At 43.5% G+C, this 18604-nt stretch overlaps 1 protein-coding gene across 8 annotated transcripts in view; it reads right to left on the bottom strand.

The window, feature by feature from the left end:
- Window positions 1-18604, bottom strand: part of ENOX2 (ecto-NOX disulfide-thiol exchanger 2) — a 62737-nt gene that overhangs the window by 23678 nt on the left and 20455 nt on the right. For 7 of the 8 annotated variants that reach the window (XR_008239063.1, XM_052813246.1, XM_052813245.1 and 4 more), the window contains 4 exons: window positions 15961-16095; window positions 11246-11401; window positions 2345-2551; window positions 299-532 (listed from right to left, as the gene is read on the bottom strand). Coding sequence is in view for 7 of the 8 variants with exons in the window: in XM_052813241.1 (XP_052669201.1) it covers window positions 299-532; window positions 2345-2551; window positions 11246-11401; window positions 15961-16095 (732 nt within the window). In the remaining variant the exon portion in view is untranslated. The remainder of the gene's footprint in view (window positions 1-298; window positions 533-2344; window positions 2552-11245; window positions 11402-15960; window positions 16096-18604) is intronic. The other variant, XM_052813240.1, reaches the window with a different exon arrangement.

Here is an 18604-nt window from a genome sequence, read left to right as displayed (position 1 = left end):
GGGTCTTAGGCTTCAAAGAAGGTCTTAGGACTTACACTAGTCCTTTTAACATGAACAAAAATGGTTTGGAAGAAACTGTTGTACTCAAGTATGGGTTTATTTTTGCAAAAAGACAAACAATTCTGAAAAAGACATGGCTAAGGTTGCTGTTGTGTGCAGGCTGAGGGCTCAGTTGGACAGGCTCTGCAAGGTCTGCCTGGCACCATCGTTTCAGTTCAGCAACACGACCACAGGAGAATACAAATCTCTGTCCCAGCATTTGCACAGAAGGGTGGCTGTGGCCCACAGAACCACTTACCTTTCAGTTTCTCAGCAACAACGCTGCACTCGTGGTCGGAGTAATGGACGACGGGAGGTGGGGAGGGCGGGCGGAAGCGCTCCTCTTCCAGCCTCCTGCGATGGCGCTCCTCTCTCGCCAGCATCCGCTGCTTACATTCCCACTCGTACAGATCATCCCGAGCCTGAGCAAAATCCACATGCAGGCGCCCAGTATCCTTCTTGTCAGTGCTGGAGCCCAGTCTGATGCGATAGCCTGGCAGTGATGACAACAGTGGGCAGACAGGTGACTTACCCTAGGCTCCAACCACCCACCAGTCTCTCATTCCTACAGAGCCAGAAAGCCCCTGAACAGAAGAGTTTAGTGCACAGAGAGTGATGCTGGAAAAGGAAACATTGTTAGGGGGTTTGCTGCTATCTGCCTGTGCTTTGCACATGCTAGCCAAGATCTTACACAGGCTGTTCCTCCTCTAAACACTAGCAGGTACCGGGTCTCAAATAGGAACTGTTTAATTGCACGTAACCTCTCAGGCTGTGAGACTAAGCCCAGCTGTTCACATGGGGAAGGCAGAACTGCCTTGGATTCTTCCGCACTGTCAAAAACTCCAGAATTTGGGGATGGGAAGGGGGGAATGAGAGGTGAGGCACGGCAAAAAGGACAGCAGACAGATAGCGGTAATCTTTGGAACAGCCCCATCATCTGGTGGGAGCGGGAATAAGGTCAGCAATCGTACACATCCACTGTGTGGGAACTCTTCTCACCAACAAGGTTTGCAGGACTCCTTTTCTGGAGTTTCACATCAAACATGCTAGAAGGCTCTCCTACGTGATTAAGAAAAGCACAGGTGGGATGTATGGAAGAAAATCTGAACTACAGAGAGACTTTGGACAAAGAACAAAGCCAGAAATGCTTGCATGTGGAGGACACTGATAACTGCGCACATGACCATGGCTTTGGGCAGAAGGAACTATAAGCAGAGAATGTCTGCAGCTAAAGAGGCTGTATTGGCTATGAAGAAGGGGTAACCGCAAAGAGATACAGCTCTTACTAATGGGGCATTGCAAGTCTAACTCAATTCAACAGTCTCCAGAATGAGACACAATGCTTACAATCAGTCAAAACAGACTACAGAAAAGTTTCCATTATTTTAAACAGCAAAGAACATTTCCCTTGCTTATCTTGACAATCTCATCTCTCTGGAGAGAGTACGGACTTTGGAGGCAGTACACTGGTTTGTTAATGTACTGATAGGCTGCCCAGGGAAGTGGTTGAGTCACCATCCCTGGAGGTATTCAAAAAGCGAGTAGACAGCGTACTCCAGAACATGGTTTAGTGGGCATGGATGATGGTTGGACTCGATGATCTTGAAGGTCTTTTCCAACCTAAATGATTCTATGAAAGAATGAATTTGGAAGGGATTTTAGCATGGAAATAAAAAGTATTACTGTATTTTTCTAGAATGGTAGAGAGTCAGGTGGAGAGCCTAGACTGCTCAGGGCAGATGTAACCAGCACAGCAAATGCCAGGTTGACTTGAAACACACACTCTGCCAGCCACACAAGAGTCTGTGAACACCAACTCTGAGGTCTCTGTCCTCCATGAAACAAACCTCTTAAAACCCTACGGATGCAGAACAGGGGCTCCCTTGGCCCAGGTGTTTCAGCTCTAATGACTAACTGAAAAAAGTATTGATGAAAGTCAAGCACACTATCCAATTAACAAGCAATTGAGAGCAACTGCAAATTTTTGTAGGATCCTTAAGCATTATCTACAGAATTGACTGGACATTTACCCAGGTAAGATGAGGATAGACTCTGATTGTACCTCATCCCAATATTTTGTAGAGGTTTGCAGTATCCAAGGTAACAAAGCATTGCTATCTTTACTATCAGGAGCTGCTTTCATGTATTTAAGCAGAAATGCAGTAGCAGCAGCAGAAGAGGCAAACTGACAGAACATTAGAAAAATCTTCCAATGGCAACAAAGCCTATCATTATAACTATAAAAAAGCCATTACATCTCTGTCCCAGAATTTTAAGCCGCTATCTGAGACAGAAATAAACCTACCGGAAAGATAAAGCGCCTTGTCCACCATGAACTCCTCAGCAAAGCGGATATGACAGAAATTCTTCTTACTCTTTCGAATAGCTATGACTTCCCCACACTGTTCAAATACTTCCATAATGATCTGCTCGGTCCCATTTTCCGGCAGTCCTCCAACAAACACCGTCTTACACCCTGGGGGCCTCTCTCTTGTTGCTGGAGGAGGAAGATCTGAAGAGAGCAAGAGAGAAAAAGCAGACCAGTTTAGTTTTTGGTTTGTCAGCACATGTTCCTTTCATCTGCCCACCTCGCCCAAGAGACGACCTTACCTTCCTGGCTTCCTCCAAACCTACACCTAGCTATGCTGCATTTGACTTTACCAAGCAGTAAATCTATAGCACTGCTAAGGTGCTATATGTGAATAAGCACATTTACCAGCCTGTTTCCAAACAAAAGATCTCAGGAGCCTGAAGCTCTCCAAACACTCTCCCTAGTGCAAGCAAAGGCTCACTGAGTTCCTGTCATAGAACATGAGCAGCACCAGGACCTCAAAACTTTATCATGGGACATGCTATACAAGCACAGCTTAAAGGACTGTCCTTATGTAAAGAATACGTAGAAAACGTGTACAGAGGATCCCTAAAGGGCAAAAATCTATACAGCAGTCTGTAAAGGGTACAAGAGTATTAATGTTAAGGGAAGGTCATGAACCAAATTTAGACTAAAAAGATATTATGGAAGGAAGAGATGAAGGAAATGGGTATAGCCAAGAGGTGTAGAAGGAATTAATGGGGGTTTTTTTACCTGTATGGCTAAAATGAACAACTGAACATAAAGCAGGCTGAAAGTTCAGTCTAATTTGCCAGAAGCAGGTTGCTGAGCATACTCGCTTACCCACCTGTAACACTGCAGCACACAAAAGAGACTACGTGAAATTGCTGTGACTTGGAGAAGTGTTTCTCCAGCACCTAACTCATCTCCACGCTCAAGTGTCCACCTGGCAAGTGCAGTGAGACCCTCCCAACTCAGTACATGAAGGCTGAGAAGGATTATGCACTTGTTACCTGGTGTTTCTTAACATCTGGAAAATCCTAAATGAATTTCAGTGCTGAGATGCATCACCCTGGTTAAGTTCACAGAATTACACTACTTACATATTTATTTATCAAAATAGTTGTATTACATTCTTTTAATTCTTTGGCATATTTCCAGCAAAGTTCTTCCAAAAACAATTATTAGGATTATTTTCTTTTTTGTTTGGAAATGGCTCCTTTTGGGTCCCATGTCAAGCCTGACCACTGACTTGCCACAGCCTTATGAAACAACATCCTTAACCTTTTCTGTAAACCCCAGTCCTTCTGCTCCAACAGTTCCTTTTAAGGTCCTACTCTTACTTCACAAGAACAGTAGCTGCAAGGCAGTGCCAGCCAGGAGCTTGCGCAGTCCAGTACCAGCTTGTAGCAAGGGCCTCCAGGAAGGACTCATAAGCTTTACAAGATGCTGAGGTTCCCCTCTCAGGACAACACTGACCACAACTGCTAGGTTTTCCCTGAAAACCTGAAATCCAAGTTTAATCCTCTTTCCAGTACACCTTCATAACCTTATTAAACATTCCCTCCATCTACTTTGCTATCAATATCAACTTTTCTTGGAAACTTCCTAAATTACCAGCCCTGATCACATTTCAACAGCAATCTCCACAGTCTAACATTTGTAATGAACACAGTTTTGCACGGACCATATCTCAGATAGAAAGATGTAAGTTAGGTCTGTCATAAAATACATGAAACATAAGATAATAGCTGTAACGGAGGGTGCTGAACCTACACCACCTGCATTTTGCAAAAAAATATGTTTTAAAGTTAAAGGGTTGTCAAGCACTGGAAGAGGCTGCCCAGGGAAGTGGTTGAATCACCATCCCTGGAGGTATTTAAAAGACATGTAGATGTGGTGCTTAGGGACGTGGTAGACGGGGTACTTCAGGACATGGTTTAGTGGGCATGGTTGATGGTTGGACTCGATGATCTTGAAGGTCTTTTCCAACCTAAATGATTCTATGGTTTAGTGGTGGACTTGACAATGTTAGGTTAACAGTTGGACTTCATGATCTTAAAGGTCTTTTCCAACCTAAATGATTCTATGATTCTGTAAGTCTTTAGCAAAATAATGGGAATAGGAGTTCTTTTAAAATTTTTTGCTAGACTCTCTCAGAGGAAGAGAAATCCCCCCCCCCCCCCCAGGCAAATATCCCTGACAGATATTTGCCAGGAATTAACATTTCAGACTGCATCCATTCACAAAGCCACACTAAAGGAGGGATTAAAGCAGCAGGAAAACCAGAAGAGGACAAAAGTCCCACACAGCCAAGAACAGAAATGTATGGCTCTGGATGAAGCCAAGAGCCAGTTTGTTACAAGAAGGGGAAGGAAAAGATCTTCAAAGCAGATAAACCATCACTGTAAGCAATCTGCAGCACCAAGAAATGCTAGCAGCCCTGATAGATGAGAATGGGAGAGTATGGAGAATACAAACACAGGAGAAGGGGAGCAGGAGGAGACATGCATGCAGGACCACCCCGGTGGGAGTTCAGTCTACACCATGTATGCAGACCTTAGGCTGAAAAACCACTGTGAGTGTGGGTAGAAGAAATCCGGGAGGAACATGTACCTCAAAAGTAGTGTCTGAGTGTTTCCGTGATGGTTACTTGTTTGCCAGCATGAAGAGACTGCACTATTTTGTTACATGTTCAGAGGCCAGAACGGGATTAACAGTGCATCTTCCTTCTATCACAGTGTTCAAAATTCTTTAACTGGCTTGTCAACGAGTATTTAATTTTAAAAAAAAAACCAATACAAAAAAAACCCAAAACCAAACACACACAAAAAAACCCAATCCAATCCAAAAGTGTTTCCAGGACAGCAAGACGGGTTTTCTTCTGGGGATGGTGAACTAAGAGATGAATCATCAGACTGGGCATTGCAAGAGTTTTATTTAAAATGCTGGGCACAGGAGCACCCCAGACTCCCACTTCTGGGAGCCCATCAGGCTCGGGTGCCATCTGCTGGTACCTTCTTATGAATTATATATAGACATGCAGTCACAAACATCTCCTGCAACTTCTCTGCATAATGAAAGCATCTTATTTCCAGTGAAGAGCACTGCTTCTGAAAAAATTAAGTCCTTGTTTTTTCCATCAGTAATTTCAAGACTGTACTGTGCTGACACAGACCCACAGACTTCTGCGGGGCCCCAACAGTATGGCTGGGCTGTGCAGGCACTGCGGGGAGAAGCACACCTGAGACTGCACTTACGCTCCTACCTTCCCCAGTTTGTAATTTCTGTCAATTTTATACTGGAGAATTTATCGTTAATGCTTTACGGGTGGAATGCTTCTCAGTCTCTCCTCGTCTGGCAGTAAACACAGCTCATAGGATCTGACTTACTCTTCTCTGAAGATAACAAGCAAAGCAAAGTTTGCAGGCAGGGTAGTGCAGAGTAGTCTCAGAAACACCAAGACCAGGAGAGCACTTACTGCCAAGCTGCATGCATTAACCTGCTGCTGCCAGGCTCTGGCATGGCCTGGTACCCACTGCAGAGCGCAGAAGAGTGGACCATGACTCTGTGCAGCTCCTGTTGACCACTGTAAGTGTCAACAGTCAGGGGTGTCCTGCTCCATTCTCTGGGTGACAAACAGGCCATTAAGAGCTGTTAATTCATTTCCCAAGTCTGCTTGCAAGTAAGCATCTTGTGCTGAGAAATCCAAGTCTCATGACAAGCACAGCGAGGCAGATGTGTTAGTCGGTGGTTGAGTATCTTTCTTATTTTCTTCATACAGAAAACTGAGACACTTGCCCTCTCCCCCAGTACCAGCACCTCCTCCTTCTCAAATCAGTCAGTCTAGGGGAGTGATGAATAAAGTGAGATGAGCCCACATCACACTGATAACACTGTACTAGAGCTACAGCCTCTGTTCCACTAAGTTGGCTATGAAACCAGTCCCTGCAGCTTGAGGACATCAACTTTGCAGACAATGAGCTTTGCCGACAGCACATATGGGCTCCTGCAAGTCTGTAAATTACTAAATCTTGATTTTGCCAACAATTATGTCCTTTCTCAACCTTCAACAGCCTCCCACTGCCACTGGCCTGCTCAGAGTAGTAATACAGCGCTACAGTGCCACAGCCCAACAGTGCTCTAAGGGTAACACATTGGGTCACAGGCCCCTTGGTTTTCCAAGTCAAACACAGTTACTTACCATACTGCAAACAGCTGTGTAACAAGGGGCAAGCAAGGCCCCAGCTAGTCTGGAGATCACATCAAAATAAACTATCCCCATGGGACGTTCATATGTTCTTCCCATTGGGGAGACAGGCTTGATCACTGCTGCAATTAATACAGTTACTGGGTTAAGGCACACATTTGCCTAATGTGCCCTTCACAAGCACAGCCTTGTCCAGCCAGCCTCCCAGGTGGACAACATGAAACAGAGCAAACCTTGCCCTACGTATAACAGGATACTGAAGGTCTCTCCTCAATCTGTAAAGCACAAAGACCCAGGGAAGCCCGGCTGGTCAGCCCTGGCAGCGCTGCCCAGATATGGTGTGGACCCCAATACCTAACTCGTGGCAAGCTGCGTATCATCCACTCTGAGAGCAGCTTGCATAGTTCATATTCTTCATGATACATGCAACAGAGGAAAGCATCTTAAAGTCTACAAGTAGGAAAGCAAGCTAAACAAGACAAATGTTAATTAAGAAAGCTTGAAGAAGCAGGAAGAAAGTGGTCTTTTGTGTTATGATATCCTCCCTCATGCAATATCTGACTTAACAGGAAAAACTGCTGAGCATAAGGGATTGCATCCTGGGCCACAGAGAGATAGGTCACTAGAATACATGGTAAGAGACAGAACTGCACTTCATTTTTACATAAAGGTGTGCTCTGAAGTTGCTTTCTAGCAAAGACTGTAAGCCCACTCTCCCCAAAGCAGCATCAGGTCTCATCATCAGTGATATTTGGTAAAATACTGACAAGTTCAAGGCTACAGCCTGGCTGGCTGCTGGAATAAAAATATTGATCAGCCTTAAGGTGAAACAGATTGTCTCATGGCCACAACAGTTTGCTACTAATTACCAGACCGGGAACCAGCTTCACACCATCATTTAGCATATCAATCAAACTCGGTACTGCAACTGCGCACACTTTAGACTTACCTGCTCAAGCTACACCCGCTCACACAGATCCATACTACCTATGAAAGACATGTCCACATAGATATCTATGTAATTTAGGCTATACCTGAGATAATTGTGTAGGCTTCTTCTATGGCTAAGGGATGAAAACAGGCTCCTTCAGAAGCACTGCTTTATCTTGTAGGTAGACGTCTAGAATAGATGAATCGTAACCAAATACTGACCTTTCTCCTTCAGCTGTAAAGAGAGTCTGGAAGATTAATCCAGATAGTAAACATTTATGCTGAGGTGGAACACACTTCACCTAATTTTAGATAACTTCAACATAGGTTTCCCCACAAGCGAGTCACTCTGTGCTCCCCTTATAATCATGGGAGAGCTGGGCAGCAGAGCTGGGGAGATTCATCTTCCTCAAAAGCAGACAAAAACATTTGCTTATACAAACTGCCCCAAACTCCACCAGTTGCTCTCCAGTGATGCCAAAGGGGCTGCAGGCTCTAAATAGAAAGGTCCATGGTGAGGACAGCTAGAAATAAAGGTAAGAGTAGGTTCACCTGGACCATCTCAAGTTCCTTCCGAGCAGCCATTCCTGGGCAGTAAAATTGTCAGGATTATCCTGACAAAAGTAATGACAAATTTTGGTATGGGCAAAATCATTTCTGCCATGCAAGTATGTCACTGGGGAGAAAACACAAGCAGTTGAGTGTCAACATGGATGCTTGAAGAGTCAAAAGGATGAAGAATGAATAACTAGGGATGAGAAGCTGAACTGATGCTGAGGGATAAAGCTTCTTGTCCAAAGGGGGCTGCACAGTTAAAATCCTTAACTAGCATTAGGATTTATGCATCCTTCTTTTTGATCTCTGGAAAATAAGGAAATATTCCTCTAATTTCCTGAGGTAGTCACTGAGGTCTGCAATCACCTGTTATCTGGACTCTCAGGATGGAAAGACAGAGGTCATAAACAGGTCTTCACACTAACACACACATACCAGAACATGGCAGACAAAACTAGTGTCATTCCAACACCTCCCAGAGGCATATGGGACTGTGACGATGGGATAAGGCCAAGGTTTCACCAAGCAACTCGGGTGAGGTATTACCATCAGGGCTAGCACTGATGAACCACCACTGTTTATTTCTGCGGTTGCCACTGTGGGCCAAATGTATTAGTTGCTCTGAGAGGAGAGAGAGAGAGACTGAACCCTTCAGTCCCAGCTGCTTTCCTTGGAGGTTGCCCTTGAAAAGGCAGTATTTAATACTGATTTTCTTGCCCCCCTTCAGAGAATGAACAGTGGTAAGAGATTCCTAAGCAGTTTCCGCCTGGACAGCCCTACCACCTCCAGGGCTCCGGCTGGAGCAGGGCAATGAGTCAGAAGGCAAAGCACTGCCCTCTAAAACGGAGGTTTTAGCAGCTTGCCAAGAACAAGCAACTTGTAGACAAGAAGCAACCATTTTTGAAAGTAACTGACCAAATTTAAGTCGGTTTTTACATGGCAGCCTTGACCTCACCCTTTTCACAAAGGCAGACTTGACCTCAAGAGAAGTTCAGCGCTGTGCCTGCCAGGATTAGGGAGGTGAGAAATTCAGGAAAATGCCAAGCTGTGCAAGAGGAGAAAAATGGAGAAACAACTTCACTTGCTTCAGTTAGAAACTAAGTGAGAGTACTTAAAACCTGTTAAACTAAGACATGGGACAAAATCGTTGTTGGAAGAAAAATGAGCAAGCTCCAAATGAAAGTGAAGCAAGGGTACGTGCAGGAAGGACTGAAATTAGTGGTACAGCTTTGTGGTTCAGTTGTGAGATAGCAAAAAAAGAATACCATGGATAAAATCAGAAATTACTTGGACCACAGAGTGCTTACAGAGAAGATTTGGATAACACTAGAAAACTTTAAAAATATTTTTTAATATTCTAAAAATTCTATTCTATGATTAATAGAATATTCTATAATTAATATTCTGTGAAGAACTCTGTGACTATGACATCAAGTTTCTCAGGTAAAAGCTGAAGAACAGATGTATTGATAATGATATTGCAAATGACAAGTCAATACATTTCATCAGGTAGTTCTTGAGCCAATAAGAAGTGACACTTGAAATCCACAGGGCAGTAATTTATAAGTATTAAGGATGTTAGAGAACAGCTAGTGCTAAAACAATAATCTTGATAGAGCAACCACAAGCTGATCCACTTTAATTAAAATGAAAAGCTAAAAAAGCAATGTTTTTACTGCGTGTTTTGTAACTGAAGAGACTTTTATTTCATAGCAGCAATTTTAAGAAATTAAAGGAACTGGTCTGAAAAATTCTAAGGACTTGAATGTAATCAAAACTTCCAATAAATAAACTGGAACCTGTATGAGGAAGGAAGGAAAGGAAGGAAAAGGAAGGAAAAGGAAGGGAAAAGGAAGGAAAAGGAAGGAAAAGGAAGGAAAAGGAAGGAAAAGGAAGGAAAAGGAAGGAAAAGGAAGGAAAAGGAAGGAAAAGGAAGGAAAGGAAGGAAAGGAAGGAAAGGAAGGAAAGGAAAAGGAAGGAAAAGGAAGGAAAAGGAAAGGAAAAGGAAGGAAAAGGAAGGAAAAGGAAGGAAAAGGAAGGAAAAGGAAGGAAAAGGAAGGAAAAGGAAAGGAAAAGGAAAAGGAAAAGGAAGGAAAAGGAAGGAAAGAGGAAAAGGAAGGAAAAGAAGGAAAAGGAAGGAAAAGGGAAGGAAGAGAAAAAAAAGCCTCGCCCTGCAAGCCTAACTGGATCAGTAACCACTCCCAAAACAGGCTTCAGAAATACACATACAGAGTCTGCAAGAACAGGAAAGGAATTGATTACTATAGATATGTACAAGTTTGAAGCAGAGAGAGTGAGGGCATAGTAAGATTTGACCCAAAAAAAAAAAAAAAAAAGTAATCAAGACAATTCTAGAATCTTTTAATGGAAATTAATACAAGTACCAAGAAGTCCCTCAGCCAGAAAAATTCCAAACTCTAAAACAAAGAAATGGAACAGACTAGATGCTAAGTAAGTAACCGATAAACGTCTGTTCTAACAGCAATGGCTAAAGATATCCTCCAAAGCCAAGAAATGAGATCTCCTACTTATCTCCATCACATCTACATTTTGTTGGCTATTTCATCTCCTTCATCTTTCCCTGCACAAGCCCAGCCAACTGACAGGTAACGATGTCTCCCCCACCCCCACTCTGTTTTTTACAATAAAAGTGAGGAGAAAGGGTCAGTCAGCTAGTTTGAAGGGGATCCTTGTTTCTTGTTATAGCCTGATGAGCCCTGACTGCCTGTTTCTTAAAGTCTTGTCTTATTTCCAACTGCCTCTGCTCTCCTTCCATCACATTCTACAAAACCCAGAGCACTCCCGTCTCTCAGCACGGACCACGCTGGCTGATCCAATCTCCTTACCTCCAAGAGCTCGCTGTCTTTGAAGCCTTAGATAATACATACAAGAATCACGCCATGAAAATTAGAGTTCAAATATCCAGAGACTGGAATGCTTTCTTCCCCAGTCCTTATCAATCCAACAACAGAAAAGGCTATTTACGGAAATGGTAAACATTCAGTGACATGAACAGGCTTTTCCTATTGCTCCATCACCTGCTTGAGCTCACCCCAGAGCTGCTATGTCCAGGCAATGTAATGGTTCTTCTCTCATATACACTTTTTTTTTATATATATATATACACACACAGAGGTATTCCTATATAGACAGAAACAAGACAAAACATAGACAGTTACGTGGATTAGGTGGGAAGAGAGTGCAGCTTTTGCAGTGGATGATCTCCTTCACAGCAGGCATGTCCGGAGGGATGGGAGGTGGGACTATCCCCAAGCCTGGCATCATGGGGTTGATTGGAGGGATTCCAGTCATCATCCCAAGAGCAGGATCAAAATCTAAATGAGGGAGAGAATAAGGGAGTCAGGTAGTGTTTTGGACTCATACAATAACTGTTTATTCAGACAGCAAATGGAGTACTCTCCCCACATGTGCCAGTGAAAATTAGCTGAATAAACAGCAATAGAGAGGGAACGCTGTAATACAATGCACCAGAATTTTAGATTTGTGCCCTTAGAACAACTTCTTAAAAACTGTTTCGCTGTTGATTGCCTCAGCCAAATAGATATTCTCTGTTCAAATAAACTACGTCCTTTTCTACTCTGTAGACACCATCTCCCATCTAGTGTCAAAACCTTCCCCAGTAAGTATTATATTATCCACATAAAGATGACATATGAAAACAGTGTAAAACCTAACCCAGGCCAGTTTCACTAAGTAGTTTAGTAGTGCAGACAGCTTGTGACCCAGAGCTAAGGGCATCACCTTGCAAACTAGACAAGTGTACCAATTTCAGCAGCTAAGAACATGCCAGAATAATTCTGGGTAAAACACACAGAAGCATTTAAGGAAATACCTTGCTGCATGTCTTACCTTGCTTAAGTTGTTTCTAGGCTTTAGTTATCACTCTGACTATATCTAAGTAGTATTTTACTTTGGTTTTGCTCTTAGATTTGCCTCCAACACCAAATAAAACTAAACAGAGCTGTCAAAGGAGGTGTATTTTATCTGTTCAGAAGTTGCAAACCCTGGGGAAGCAATACCTGTAGGCAGCCAAAATGGAAACAGTACACCTAGACGCCTTACGGAGAAGGCTCATGAGTCTGAGAATCTCAGCAGCTAAGCTGTAAGGACAACCAGTACCAGCAGGACCAGATGGTACTATCAGGGTGAGATCTCAGGAAGAACTCCCTCCTGCAAGTGCACGACATCTTCTCTACCCTCTACCACCGCTACTCTCTTTGCAGCAGAAGCTCTGAAGACACAGGCAATCCCAAAAAACCACAGGGCACTATCACAGAATATGTAATCCCGAGCAGTACAGAGCCTTTGAATCTGGCTGCCTGTTTGAGATGTAGATGGATAAAATTAATTTTCCAGGGCACAGACAAAAGTTACAAATAGGCAGAATTCAGTGGTGCAGAGGCAGCATTTTCCTTTGATCCTACGCTGGCATCATTTCAGATGCTATTCATATCCCTAAAGCAGGCAAACATTTTTGTATTCCTCTCCTCACAACCACTACTTACAGTAATCCAGATGCAAGACAACTTTTAGTGTCCAGATTGGATGTTTGATTTTGGTAGCTGAATTTTGTTTTCCTTTGTATTTTGAAATACTTTACCTGGGGCTACATTCCTACAAAGTTTATGTACATTGTTTGGCTTGCCCAAATTGGATTTCCTTGTACTCGGTGCAAGTGTTGCTGTTCATTTTACATCACACATGAACAGTCACAGTAAAAACACAGATCTGAGGCAAATCCTCTGCCACAAAACAGGCGTTTCAGAGGAAGGCACAAGAAATCTTCTTGTAGCTAACTGTGAAATATGGATGTAGGGATACATGTGAATTGTATCCTTATCCATGACCAGCTAGTTGATGCTGGGATGGCCTGGTCTATGATACCTGGCTTGGAAAGTGTGGCATTAAAGTTGCAGAATTTTAATATTTAAACTTTTACTAGTAGATTCCAGAGATTATACCATATTTTCACCTGTCTTAAAAAAAAAAATGTAAAAACAATGCAAGTCTATCTTTAGACAGAGCCCCATTCCACAGCACAGACGGCCTTACTGCTCCCTGTGATGGTGCTACACGACTCCCAGAAACACACTGCATACACGTTTCCAGAGGAAATAGGCTGTAAGGAACAACAAGGGTTGGCCTGAATGATCAAGGCTATACCTGTACAACTGCTACCTCAGGGCACAGAGGTCTTTGAGCTGGGGCTTGGCTCACAGGCTTGGACCAGGGAAGGGAGGGTGGGGAGAGGCTACACCATCCCAGACCTCTGCAGTTTAAATTCACATATTGCTAAATTGAAGTTTGAGATGAAGGTCACCTTGTGGATGGCGGTGATCTTCAGTGACAAAACTCACTGAAGATGCAAGGTAGCTGGAGAAAAATTGCAGGACTTAGTCCTGAGCAAGTAACATCTTGATCCAACCTGCGACAAAGGTATTGCCACTGGAGGCAAACTGAAGTGAAACAAGCACAGGAGAGCCCGTTTCCTGAAGGGATGGAAGAATGCTTGCCAAAACCAGCATCCTGGCCTCCAACTTACCAATACACCTTTCGATTTCCCGGGTTTAGGCTGGGATGCTCGTTACTTCCCTCCCTTTCAGCAAGGTATGTGCCAGTAAACTTAATCCCAGCTGTGAAGCGTTAGACCAGTCTCACAAATGCTGCTGGTCTGGGCCAGCCAGCCCCTGGGCATGCAGCAGGTACCACAGCAGGCCCTGAAGTACCCCTCTAAGCAGCATAGAAGAAGCCATGCCACACAGGAGTGCAGCCCCAGGACACCAGCTCTCCACAGCCTGTGCCCTGCTACACACAGCCTTGGTATCCTCCTGTTAAAGCACTCTCGAGGTGGTAAAGAAACTCTTCGTTTTCCTGGAGCTGTACTCCAAAACATCAGGAGGGAGCGATCTGGACCTCTCCCAGTGCTGCCTATCAAGAGCGACTGGAAAGAAGAGGAATAGCCAAAGCTCTCACAGCTGAGACAGCACAGAGGATGGAAGATACACAGAGCACACAGTGATCTGCTGGAAAATGCAGAGACCATTCAAAATATTCACGTGTTAGAGTCCAAGATCCCGTTTGTCTTCCCAGCACAGTTTGATATAGGTAAACCCACAAGATCAAGAGTATGACATCAGTGCTGGCAGCAAAAGGGGCAAAACAAGGTGTGTTTCAGCCACCTCCCCACCATCCTTGGCAGGGTGGTGGCTGTTCTTCCCAGCCCTACAGCCAGAGGTGCCGGGGGTCATGCTGGGCTACCTGCCACACGTCAAGGACAGGCAAGTGAACCCCCTGCTACAACTTTTGCAAGGCTCTAAATTCAGTCCCTTCACATTTTATAATTCTTCATGCCAATGAAAGCAGTCTCACTTTGTCCTGGTAATTTGTTACTGCCTCAAGGTTAGCTGACAGCAATAGGTATGGATGCCAATCAGAGAAAATCCTTAATGCAGGACAGAGCTTGAGGAATCCAAGGGAGGAGAAAGCCAAGATGGGTGTTTCTCTGATAAAGCAAGTCTTACAGCTTTCTAAAAGCGTGAATGGATACAAGTACGAGAAGCAAAAGAACTGGCAGGGTAATGAACTGTAACAGTATAATGAAAGGTAGAAAGTGTATATGCAAGGGCAAACAGTGGTCTTTGGATTTGTGGTGAGCCCCACTGTTTATTGCTCAACAAGCAATGTGCAGGACAACTTGCCACCTTGCATAGAGATCTGCTGCTTCTGTTAAGAAGCTGAGCCCATGGCTACAGGACAGCATCCGAGAGGCTTAAGAAGCAGATTCAGAAGAGCCAGTCTCCATTTTTAACAGGAAAAAAAAAAGAAGAAAAAAGTCCTCAAGGACTCAAAAGAGTTCAAAAACATCAGACCTGGCACATACTTTTTGGTGAAAACTGTGATTAAAAAAAAAAAAAAGCTTCCCCTGTTCTTACAACAGGGAATGGGAGACTGGCTTTAAACTTGTGTGCTCTCCTAGAACAGACTTCTATTGATTTTTACTTGACAGAAGCATGTGAGCAGGAGAATGACATGAAAACACCCCTACAGCAAAGACAAAAGTGAAACAAGGCCTAGGGGACAGAAGAGTACAGACTGCATGCAAAACTTATGGCAAGTTAAGTGATGCTGTTAGTTAAATATAGTATCAGCTGCACAGCAAACTACCTGCTCTATGCCACAAGAGCAGAAATAGGATTGTAGAGTGCTGCCAACACAGATATTCCCTCCCCAGGTGAGCAGGCAATTATTCAGGCAGGAGACAGCATCCTTCTCAAGTGCTTAATGCAGTAAAGCACTGAAACAGTAATTTCATGTCAGGATTTTGATGCACATGCATCCTGCACTGCTGAGAAACCAGGTACAGCACAGCTCTGTTCCCACAGGAGCTCTTTAACAAATCCTGGACTGACCCACGCACTTGTACTCTGGACTACAAGGTGGTAATTTCTGGAGCAGAATCCTCCATTAATTTCTGCCACATCCATTTTACTGCCCTATTGCTTTCCTCTTCATCTCCCTCCCATCCTTCCTCTTAAGCAGTTCCAGTTAATCTTAGAATAATGTGTTACTCGATATCACTGGTTTCCTGAGCTCTGTGTGGGACCCTCCTCCTGCTGGTCCACTGCAGAGTATCTAGAGGTACCCCACAATAACCATTGTTTGCATCAAAACCCATGTATTCTCATTTCCTCTGAAATCAGTTTTAAAACAGTGGTCTCTAAATAAATCACTTGCAGACATGAATGCATTTCAAACACAGCTTATTAATGTTTTTTGTATGTGGTAGGCATTTATCTACCTCAACTGAAATAGGTTCTTCCCAAAGACATGTTTGAAAGCAAAGGTGGGCAACAGTCTGGATAAGCTCACGTACCAGGCAGGAGGGGCTGTCCTGTCATCCCCATGGGAGCCATCCCTAGATTGTTCATTGCAGTGGCCCAGGCAGTTGGGTCTGACATTGGCAAGCCCATCGGAATGGAGTCGAGGCTTAGTTTTCTGCCACCATCTGCTGAGATGAAAAAAAGTGATTAACAGCTTAGTGCATATCTTAACTTTTCTGCAGGGCATACGTTGCCCAGCAAGGCTCTGCAGTGTCAGCATCCAAAAACAGATTTGAACCTAACACATAGGAAAGAGCCAAATGAAAAAAAAAAAAAAACAAAAAAAAAAACCAAAAAACCCAACAGTGCTGTCCCTCTCGAGCAGACATTTTATAGAAGCAAGGTCTATGAAAACACTGCCTTCCAAGAGCATCTAAATTACGGTTTATCCACTACAATCAACAGCTCCAAGGGGCCTTAAAGAAACACTGATTAAAGGTAAGGGGTACACTTTGATTCCTCCCAAGAGATTTATGAACAAAGGACAAACATTCAGCAGGTATAAATTGTCATAATTGCCCTGAATATAACAGAGATGGCCAGTCTGTTCCAGCAGAGAGTACTTCCACTGCCATCTGAAGACATTTCTCTTCCATGCTAAAAGGGGAAATGAAGCAAAGAACAATGTCATGCTGCTGACAGCAGCAGTACCAGTGTTACTTACTCAAGGTCAAGCAAAGTTATCTGGCAATCCAGGTAGAACCATTAACATTATACCAACATGTGGCTTAATTAAGCATTCAAATCTTCTTCTGCGATTTAGCTGGGTCAGCCATGCCTTTAGCTGCTTACTTCCATGTACCACCAAGATATATGCTTGTTCTTTTTGTTTGCACAGGTTTTAACTAGAGGTGCCCAAATGCAAAAATATCTGATTTCAAAAAGGAAAAAAAAAAAAAAGCTTAGCACAAGGTTAACTCTGCACAGGGGGAAAAATAAAAAATAATAATAAAAAAAAAACATCCAAACCCAGTGCCCAGGGCATTTCTCTGCTGGGAAGAAAAGATAGAGCTTCTGATAATTGCCCAAATCAGAGCAGGAACACCAAACCTGGCCATCTGCAGTCAGGTTACTGTCTAACATGCCATCTCCCTGATGAAGCTTTCATAAAACGAATGCTTGTTTGAAAAAAATCTGGCTTCAACAACTGAGGAGGGGAAAATATCAACAGTGTTACTGAGAGAAGTAACATATATAAACAGTATATAAACAACTTCCCAGCTCTGACCTGAAACTCAGCAGAGTTGATATTCCCCCATCTTACACAACCCAGTGCACAGACTCCCAAAGCTCTCCAGAACACACCAGCAGGAGGAAATTTATTGACCATTTATCTCACCCTGTGATTTAATGATTCAGAATTTCCATTTCCCACCCCATTCAACCACTCCTCTCTTGGCTTCAGAGAGGGGACAAGAGATCAGTTCACCTTCCTGAAATGCCACCTCTATGCCCCCAGTGAGAAGTCTCCCTCTGCAATGGCCACCCATCTTCTGGTAACCACCCAACCCATGTATCACTGGGGCCATTTCCAAAATCCTCATCTCCTACGCTCAACTTAAACGAAGCACTGCCAAGGTCGAACACCTAGCCTTGGCCTCGTCTTTCCCTCCTGTCACTGCCAGTCCCACCACCCTTTGCAGTACAAACAAATCACCCATTTCGCTTTTTACATTAGTCAAGCTCTATGCACTAGCCAAATGTCTACAGTGGAGTTAACATATGTACAAAATACCACCTGCACGCCTCTATTTTTTCCTTATCTAACAGATCTTATTGATTGGGGGAAACCAGGACATCCTTTGAAATAGCTCAGACCTGATGCTCAATAGTCAGCAGACTTAGTCAAGTCGAATATGAATTAAAGCAGCATCAATAGAACAACATACTCCACCCCCAAAAAAGGAAAATTCAGCTCTCTAGCTGTCAATGATGAAACCTAATTTCGAGCATGGGTTTTGGAATAAGACTGACTATTCTAGGTTTGTAGCAATGTGTTGCAATATAGTTAGATGGCAACACGACAGGCAAGCTCTACGGCACATCACAGCCTGTGAGTGAAGGAAATGGGTACTTAATTACAGTATTTGTTCACCAATTAGAGGCAGTAACACTATTGTGAACTCAACAGATCACACTAACTTGCATTTTATTATGACAACATGCTCACCCACTGCTTTTTAAGTGGGAAAAACATGCACAAGAACATCCATTTTACCTCAGCATAAGAACACTAACATTTATTCCTTTCATACTTGTATAAATCTCTAATCCTCAGCATTATCTACTTAATTAAGGGGGGCTTATAAGAAAGATGGGGACAGACTTTTTAGTAGGGCCTGTTGCGATAGGACAAGGGGTAATGGTTTTAAACTAGAAGAGGGTAGATTCAGACTAGACCTAAGGAAGAAATTTTTTACAATGAGGGTGGTGAAACCCTGGCACAGGTTGCCCAGAGAGGTGGTAGATGCCCCAATCCCTGGAAACATTCCAGGTCAGGTTGGACGGGGCTCTGAGCAACCTGATCTAGTTGAAGATGTCCCTGCTCGTTGCATGGAGGTTGGACTAGATGACCTTTAAAGGTCCCTTCCAACCCAAACTATTCTATGATTCTATGATCTCCCTCAGCTGTGTTTC

Source organism: Harpia harpyja, chromosome 18 (assembly GCF_026419915.1).
Source record: "Harpia harpyja isolate bHarHar1 chromosome 18, bHarHar1 primary haplotype, whole genome shotgun sequence".
NCBI lineage: Eukaryota > Metazoa > Chordata > Aves > Accipitriformes > Accipitridae > Harpia > Harpia harpyja.
The sequence above is the reverse complement of the archived record's forward strand: the minus strand, read 5'-3'. Positions and strand labels throughout refer to the sequence as shown.